Source organism: Sinocyclocheilus rhinocerous, unplaced genomic scaffold, assembly GCF_001515625.1.
Source record: "Sinocyclocheilus rhinocerous isolate Xijiao unplaced genomic scaffold, SAMN03320098_v1.1 scaffold2199, whole genome shotgun sequence".
NCBI lineage: Eukaryota > Metazoa > Chordata > Actinopteri > Cypriniformes > Cyprinidae > Sinocyclocheilus > Sinocyclocheilus rhinocerous.
In genome coordinates, this window is record NW_015659020.1 from 79,779 (window position 1) to 88,849 (window position 9,071).

The 9,071-nt window shown below is 40.0% G+C and overlaps 1 protein-coding gene across 1 annotated transcript; it reads right to left on the reverse strand.

Moving 5' to 3' along the window:
• Positions 1-4,322: 4,322 nt before the first annotated feature.
• Positions 4,323-7,866, reverse strand: LOC107723249 (frizzled-10-B-like). The gene is made up of 2 exons (XM_016531814.1): positions 7,188-7,866; positions 4,323-7,009 (listed from the first exon to the last, which is right to left on the reverse strand). Exon 2 carries the CDS (start codon positions 6,774-6,776, stop codon positions 5,034-5,036), a length of 1,743 nt encoding a protein of 580 aa, XP_016387300.1. The 5' UTR covers positions 6,777-7,009; positions 7,188-7,866; the 3' UTR covers positions 4,323-5,033.
• Positions 7,867-9,071: the final 1,205 nt, after the last annotated feature.

A 9,071-nucleotide genomic window follows, 5' to 3' on the forward strand; every position in this document is an offset into this window, starting at 1 on the left:
GAGCAGTCTAAAAACACAATGATCAGAAAGCTTTTCTCTGAAGATATAAAGCTACAATTGTGAAGATTTTCACAGTGATAAAGCCCAGGCTCTGTCCTATTAACCAGCTCAATAGAAATCTTAAATCTTCAGATGGAACAAACTGCCATTGGGAGGGACAGGAAGGTGCTTACACAGCTTCTTTATAGTGACTCCCTCTTAGTGTCTCCTTTCTAATCTCTTTCATGCGCTGTTATTTCAAGCCATTTCACAGGCGCAGTTTTCAAAGGCAATTTGCATTAAGACTGGAGACAAGAGAGAAAGCATATGAAAGGGTTTTTTAGTTATAGAAAAAGTTATAGAAAGGTAATACAAGACTTGACAACTGACTTTAAAAACCGAGCCATAGTGAGAGTGAGTGTTCCGGCGTGTTTATGTGTGAGCGACTGGAGCGACGCTTTTCTTAAACAGGTCCTGACTGGAAAACAGGTGCTGAAGGGCCTGTGGTGATGAGTGTACGGCGTCTTCAAAAAAGATCTGATCAAAGAGAGCCAACCCTGCCTGCAGTCAGTCAGCCTACAGATTTATGTTAGCATGTCAGCACACTTAGCACACAACTAAGAGCAGCAGCACAACATAGTAGGCAACCTGACCTTATCATAATGTGTTTCTGAGGAAGAAAGATTAAGTTCATGCTCAAAACTCAAAATTGTGAGATATTAACTTGCAGCTCTCAGAGGAAAAATCTGACATGATAAAACATGATTTCATAAAAATATTTCATTCATTGTTATTATAAAACAGTCCTTCTACTGACAAACCCATAATTACACACTGTCATATGAACAACTAGTCAGCAACAGTGAATCAAGTCTAACAGTTAGCTGTAAACAGTAACCTGTATTTGATTCATCAAAAAATGATTGATTAGTTCAAGAATCAGACACTAATCACGCTTTGGGATGCTGACCACAAAGCAATTTTCTCCAATGACTCTGGAGGTCAGTTTAAAAAACAGGCTTTTAAGATAAATTTGTTTGGGAATCAGACTACATAGGTTGTGTCCAGAGTTTTTGATTCACTAAAAAGAACCGGTTCATAAGAGTCATCACTACACTTGTCTGGTCTGTACATATCTTTTTGTGCTGTAGAGGTGTTGCGAAAATGCATTTTAGTGAGTAAAATGCAGTATGTTAGAATGGCATTCTGCCTGCATCAGCGGAAGAAAATGTGCGAGGAGGAGGCAAGGGAGGAAGTGCCTCTTCAAAATATTGGATGAAAAAAAAAATTGTAGTACAAAAATAAAACAACGCCAATATTACAAAATGTAACATTAAAAAGTGTACAAATCACTCATTTTTCTAAAGAAACATTGTCCAACAGCGACACCAGCAGGTAAAGTTACAGCTGGAGTCCGCGCATCTCTCGCCTCCCCTGAGCCCATTGAGTTTTAACAGATTCCCCTAATGTGTGCTGTGATTTTGGTGGGGGGTAATTGAGAATGAATGGGGGAAAGTCATGTAAGAGTAGGCAATGCCTCCATCGCGAGATGACTGCATATAACTGGTTATGTTCGGCTGTGATTGGTTCATGCGATAATGTAATCAATCTCTCAATAAATTTGTCCTCTATATTGGAAAGTCATAGAAACACCATCATGGATTTTTTCCCTTTCGTTATTGGAGAAAATGGGAACACTACTTGCAGTTTTTGTTCATGAGTTACTTATGAGAAGCCCAGAAATGTGAAAGGGTCCATAAGAATTCTGAATAAAAACCAGTTTGTGGTTCCCAAGCCAATTCACTAATGAAATGACTGTGTAAGATGTGCAAAAGCAAAATGAGTAATATGTGTGGGTTTATCCATCTTTCCTGAAACATACCTGAGAAACTATGAAATTAATGTTTACCATCTCAACAGAGCAAGCAAACACCTAGATAAAGCTGTTAGGACATTGGCAAGTAAGAAGCCCTTTCAGATGTGCAGAGCACTGGATGTGGCATTAAAACGAAACGGGCTGCTGTCCTTTACACTTCAGCTCTTACCTTACTTCAAAAACACACTCCATCTTCACATGGTGAGCCCACCTTTAAGTCGCAACTACAGAGATAGCAGGTAAGGAAGAAAAAGGGAAAAGAAAAAAGTGAGATAGTCTTTAGAAGAAGGTGGAGTGGTAACTGTCATTGATATTTACAGGTCGACTCACACACCCCAGGGCCCGGAGTCCAGGTGGCCCTTAAACAGCCTGGTGTGTACACAAGTATGTGTGTGTGTTTGAGAGAGAAAGACGGGGTGGTGTGACAGAGTATAACAGAAGTGTGTGTGCATGTGTGTGTCAAACGAGGCCTCTCTGATTCATGTGCCTGAATTTTGAAACACTACAAGGACTTTGTAGAGACTTGAATACCCCCTGGGCAAAGTACAGAACACACACTTCACTCAATCCTTCTCATCAGATCAGACCTGTTTTAGATCTTTTTCACACACACATACACACACTTTCACACACACGCTGCACTTGACACCTAAAGTGAGCTTTTAAAGGGCAGAGAAATTGTCCAAGCATAATCTCTTAATGACTGAAAATGTAATAGATGACGACCTAATAAATCTTTGCCATTCGCCACTTGCTGTTTGTTGTATTTGGGCTTAGTGTGCTTTAAAAAGTTGAACAAAAACTACATGGAAATATTTTGTTTGATTCACCGTCACAGTTAATACTTGGATATATACAGTATTTATATGTATTTCATTTTGTCTTTGAAGAAGGTAGAATGAATGAGTTGGTTTACAGTAATTATTTGCAATAGGTTGGCAAAACATCTCTTGCATATGTTTCTATTAGTGTGTTTCCTATGAACATATCAGATCAAAGTCAACATGATGTTGAACTTAAAATATCAAATGAAATACTTAAGAGTGGATTTATTTAAAACAAGCATATTAAGTATGAAGACAGATCAAAAGACCCCTCATGATGAATCTGGGTGTGTGCATTTCTAGGGGAAATAAACTGCTTTTTACAAACTAAGTAATGCAATTGTTTTATAAGCATTTCATTCTTTAAAATATATTTCTGATTCCCTAACACAAATAATTTTAAACCAAATCAAAAAGACACATAAGGAAAAATAGAAGCTTATAAGACATGATAGTGCATGTAATAAGAGAAATGTACTTTCCTTTTTTGTTGTATGTTAAAGTTTTCATCTAACCGTGCAACGCCTGAAGGTCAGCCTCACCTGCCTACACAAATGTGCTCTATGGATTCAAGCTAATGACAGATGTGATTAGATTACTAAAGGGCGTATAATGTTAAAATATACTTCTGTATTCTCTAGACAAACAAACTTAAGGCTCACTGTGTGTACTGTGAACTTGAGTTTCTCAGGTCAATCCAGCATTAAGGTATTAACACCATAAAATTATAAGTACACTGGTATTGATGTGCTAAGGAGGCACAAAAAAAAGAGATTCAAACTAGACAGACATACAGACAAATAGACAGACAGACAGACAGATCGATACATGTAAAAATAAAAACTGAGACTTCTAGACTTCACTAGATGTCTCCAGTGTTGATGTGGTCTAAAAAGTTTAGCATTAAGTTTAAAAATATTTGAGCACAGAGAACATTCATATGTGACTGTTGAGCGATCTACTCGGCAACGGTGCAAAAAAAACTATTAAATCAAAGGCAACACTTCAAAAATGACCCAATTTGATGTTACAAATAAAGCAGAGATAAAAAAGCTAAACCTGGAGACCAAAGCAAAACAAACCTTAAAGCCTCTGCTTTAGCATTGTTTATCAATGAAACATGGAAGTGAATAGATTAATTTTAATAAGACAGAAATATGAAAGCCAGGGCATTTTAAAAAGTGAAAAAGGTCTTCCAAAATCTTTGATGTCATTAAAGTTTGAATATATATTCTCATCCTCATGTTGTTCCAAACCTGTACAACATTTCTTTATTCTAACACAAAAGAAGATATTTTGAAAAATGTCTTGGTGTTTTTTTTTCCACCATACAATGAATGTCTGAGTTCAATATTGCTGTGAACCCCACTGACTGCCATTGTATGAACTTCTTTTGTGTTCCATAGAAAAAAGAAAGTCATACATGTTTGGAACTACATAAGCGTGAGTAAATAATGACTTGATGAGCCCTTTAAGGTAGGTTTTGAGTTTTTTAGCTTAGGGATGTTCGGTAAGGTATGGCCGATAAGGAATATTAATGAAATCACGACACACCTTTTGCTTCATTGGAGAAAAACTTTTCAAACTCAACACAAATAATAAAAGCGTTTGCTTTTCATTTCAAACATTTAAAACTAAAATGTTTTATTTATTCTTATAAAATATGAACCTTTAGAAATATACACAAATGAATGTAGGACATTAAAAAGAGCTTGGTATAACAAAACAGACCAGAGGGCATGAACTGACTGTACAAAACAACTCAAATAACAAGTTTCTCTCTTTGTGTTGGCAATATTTAGTGCTTAAAGATTTACTTTGTTCCATGAAAAGGCCTAAAAATAGGCAGTTCATTCTCTGCCGAGGCCTTATTGAGCAGCTGCACTCCAATGTCAATGCAGTTGTGTATGACACGGCCTTCATTTCCATAGAAAAGCCACACGACTACGCCATGGAGGAGCCGCTTTTCCCCGAGCTATTCACACCCATTGTTTGTCGAGTCCTTTCATTGTCTTTAATCACAGCCCTACAGTATCAGAGTCCCTTTCTCTCTGTCACTAAGGGAAACAACTATTGCACATGACATGATACAGGCATCCCAATGACAGCAATAGGGTCTCGCTCCCTTTTTCTTTGTTTCACAAAGCTGTCCCCAAAGTATGCAAAGTTTCAGATGTAGTACAAGCAACAAGAACAAAAAAAAAAACCTGTTGGGGACGTTGCATCTGAAGTTTGCATAAAATAAATACGATCATTGTTGTGTCCTTTGCTGGCTCGTCTCTTTGTAAAGCAGTTCGTTAAAGTCCAGCATTTACTTAATTTCTTGGCCGTTTGTTTGTGTATAGAGGCCCAGCTCATACACAGGTCGCAGGAGGACCTGCCGGTTCATACTTGGTTTTATGTCCTTTCAGTGCAGGATGAGGCTTGAGGTAAGGTCCACTTCCTGTGAAAACACATGCAGCCTTCCTCCTCGTCTTCTTTTTAAGTTTGCGGCTGAAAACATTCTGCCATGACTGTAGCGTTTTAGAGGTCCAGATCCACATGCCGCTGGTGATGCCCACCACCAGCAACATAAAAATCTTAACCATGAAGATCTCCACAGCCGGGATGGAGCTCTTCATAACACACTCCTCGCCGCTCTTACTGTCCTCGGTGCACTTCTGCTCTCCTGCTAGAATCTTCCAATAATCCATGTTGAGACGCTCGTAAAAATAGCAGGCGATGACGCAAGTGGCGGGGACCGTGTAGAGCACAGAGAAGACACTGATCCTAACCATCAGCTTCTCCAGCTTATCCGTATTCTCTCCTTCGGTCTTCATGACCTTACGGATGTGAAAGAGTGCCACAAACCCTGAGAGCAGAAAGGAAGTGCCAATAATGAGGTAGCAAGAGAGGGGAATGAGAACAAAACCCGTCAAGGCTTTGACATCCATGCTGCCCACATAGCAGACCCCCGTGAGCTCATCTCCCGCTACCTTCCTCATAACCAGGATCATGATGGTCTTAATAGCTGGTATGGCCCATGCCGCTAGATGGAAGTAGCTGCTGTTGGCTTCGATGGCCTCGTGACCCCATTTTTTCCCAGCTGCAAGGAACCATGTGAGAGTCAGAATGACCCACCACAGGGAACTGGCCATTCCGAAGTAGTAAAGAATGAGGAAGACTATAGTGCAGCCAGTGCTTTCCAAACCTTCCTGGATGATGTACTGAACGCCACTGTCACAGTCACAGGCCACATTTTCCACCCCCACGAAAAGTCTTATAAGAAAGCCCACAGAGTAGACACAATAAGACATAGACAAGAAGATGATGGGTCGCTCGGGGTACTTGAAGCGCTGTGGATCGATGAGGAAGGTGAGGACGGTAAAGGCACTGGAGATGAAGCACAGGATGGACCAGATGGCAATCCACACCATGGAGAAGCGCTTGTCACCCTGGCTCCAGTACACATCAACGTTGGAGTAACACTTGGGAGCACAGGACTCGCTCTTCTGAACATAATGAAACTTTCCAGGATTGCTGCATGTCGTCTTTCCGACCCTTTCCTTTATCGGCAGTTCTTGGCTGTTACCTGGCCGAGGGGGTCGGGAGTCTGGTGGCTGAGTGTGGGAGCCTTTCGGGGGCTCGTCGGTGCCGTTGTTGGGTGCCTCCATACAGAGATAATTGGGGTCATTTTTATTTGGCAGTCTGGAACAGTCCAGTGACTCAGGCCAGTGGAAGTTAAACTGCTCCATGATTGGAGAACACTTCTGCCTGGCCTGCTCACACATTACTCGGCACGCTGGGATGGGTGTGGATACCTGCTCCGTGCACATGGGAGCGTAGAGCGAGCACAAGAAAAACTTCAGATGACTGTGGCAGCCGAACTCAATCAGCGGAGCAAACTCGTGCAGCTTTATGGCTGCCTCACTTTGATCTTCATGTCCCATTAAGTTCGGCATAACTGTCAAGTTGTAGCCAATGTCCTTACAGAGTGGAATGGCGATCTCTTGGCATCTTCCTTCACCTGGCCGGTCCGGGTCGATGGAGCTGATAGCGGAACAAAACCCAGCCATGCACAGCAGCACAAGGCTGAGTCCAAAAGTGGCAGCAAACATTGTCTTTTAATTTGAATTCATGTAGCAGGGATTGTCTTTCAAAAAAGCTCTGTATTTTTACTAGAAAAGTTACTTCATTATCGCTCTTTATAATTTTATCTGGTTTACTAAAAAAAGTTATCGGATCCCAGAAAAATGAGCAAGGTGAGGATGAATTTGTTTTCCTTCGTGAATTAATGGAACTGAGTCAGTAACTCAGATTCCAAACAATCAGTTCAGTTCAAAAGTAATATCTTTCCAAAAAATCTTAAGATAGATAAGTATTAGAAAGCCTTCACCATATAGAGAGGTTTCACACAGTTTATGCTCAATTCCCAGTCCACAAATGATAATTCCTTCTTCTGAAGCTCTTTTGGTCTTCTCCTGTGAGATAATGTTGACGGTCCGTTTCCCTCAAGAAAGTACACTTACTTTTCAACTCGCTCTCGCGTTACTTTCCACATTCTTCTTCCGCAAAGTGTATCCAAACTGAACAAACTGAAGGCACGGCGTCGTTTTATCGCAGTCATCTGAAAATGAATGAATGAATCCGCTCGGTAAACGTGTTAATATTCACTTCAGCTCGTCTCCAGACACTCCACTGCTCCGTCAAGAGTTGCTCGCTGCCTCACGCGCTGTGTGTCTGAGCTTCTCCACCACCGTCCTGAACTAACCTGCCAAAAGATCCGCCTTCAAAGACAGCTGCTTTACATAAGAAAGCCCAAACTGACACACTGATTATTCTTAAACCGTGTGGAACTGGCTGTGTAGACCTCAAATCCTCGTCACCATTTTACCACAAGATCACAGTAAATTACTCACTGGCCATTTGTTGTTGTTGTTGTTGTTTTCTCCCCCCGACGAAATCCCTCTGATGATTTACGATACACTTTTCGGGAGAAACCTCTCGCTGAGGACGACCAAAAGGATTCTGCGGCTTTCCAGTCGAGAGGTGTCCCTTTTCTCTCTACAACTGACGATTTTCACGCTCCGACCATTGTGGGAAGAGAGTGTGGAGAGAAAGGAGAGTTTTATTCCTTGAAATTCCCCTCGCTTTTTATTGTTGACTGAACTAAGAACTGATGGCTAAAGTATATGTCTTTACTCTCACCCCACGCATCCGAATGAGAAAAAAGTGAAACCATGTGGCTTTTCAGACGTTATTAATAAAAGAAGCGAAATGTCAGTTTATGATTAAAAATGTACCACTTTCACTTTCTTCAAGACAATTTCCAACGAGATTGTTGACATTTATTTATATATGTAGCCTATGTAGTAACCTATGTATTTATATACATTATATCCTGTTCAGTTATAACTGGAATTCCTACGGAGTTTATTTTAGAATGGTGGTTTTCAGTTTATGAGTAAAAAATAACATGATGCAACGTTATGTAATTTTTTTAACCTCTTTTTTTTTTTTTTTTACATAAATTGCTATGCAAGTATACATTGCTGTACAAAGACAAAGGTGGTTCGTTAAGCATAGATTCAACATCCTTGCTTGCACCTTAAATGTTTTACAAAAACACAATTTTCAAAATTCACATTTGAGTTATGACTGTATGTAATTTATGTTAGAACAAAATGAAAGTCTCTTACAGGAATGTTAACCACAGACCTCATTTTACTCATAAATCAAAAGACTACTGACATGTTTATTGTTCCTGGGCCCTTGACTGCCTCTTTCTTCAAACATAAACATGATTTTTTTTAAAAATGCATTATTTAAGTTCTAAAGTCATTTTGCCATGGTTTCCTTTTCATAAATGAACAATTCATTCCAATGCTCAAATAACAAAGACTATACGTTGTGCCAGAAATCACATTAATTCATAAGTTTTGTACACAACACTGAGTGCTTTTATAAATCCGCTGCCATTTCAATACTTCAAATGAATATGTAAAATTCTGTCCTCAACATGCAATCGTAGAACAAGTTGCCTTGTAAGCAGATGTGGGTGTGTAATGACATAAAATACATTCTTAACTTATGGCAGTTTCCATTCTTCACCCTCTGCTCTGGCATAAAAAATGCCTTAAGGATGAATTCTTAGACAAAGAGCTTTTCAGTCTTGTTTTAATGGATTCATCTTCGACTCATACAGGCGCTAAGGGCTGGCAAGCCAGGGCCTCGTCTTACCTCAGCTCTCAGGGCTGTATCCATGGCACACTCCTTAGGGGCATCTATGCATGCCAACTCCCAGCACACTGCGTTAAAGTATTGGTATTATGGAATTGACATGTCAGAGTTCAACAGTCACTGTGTAAGCAGGGATGAGGGTTAATGCTCTGTTGGGTATTTTAGTAATATAA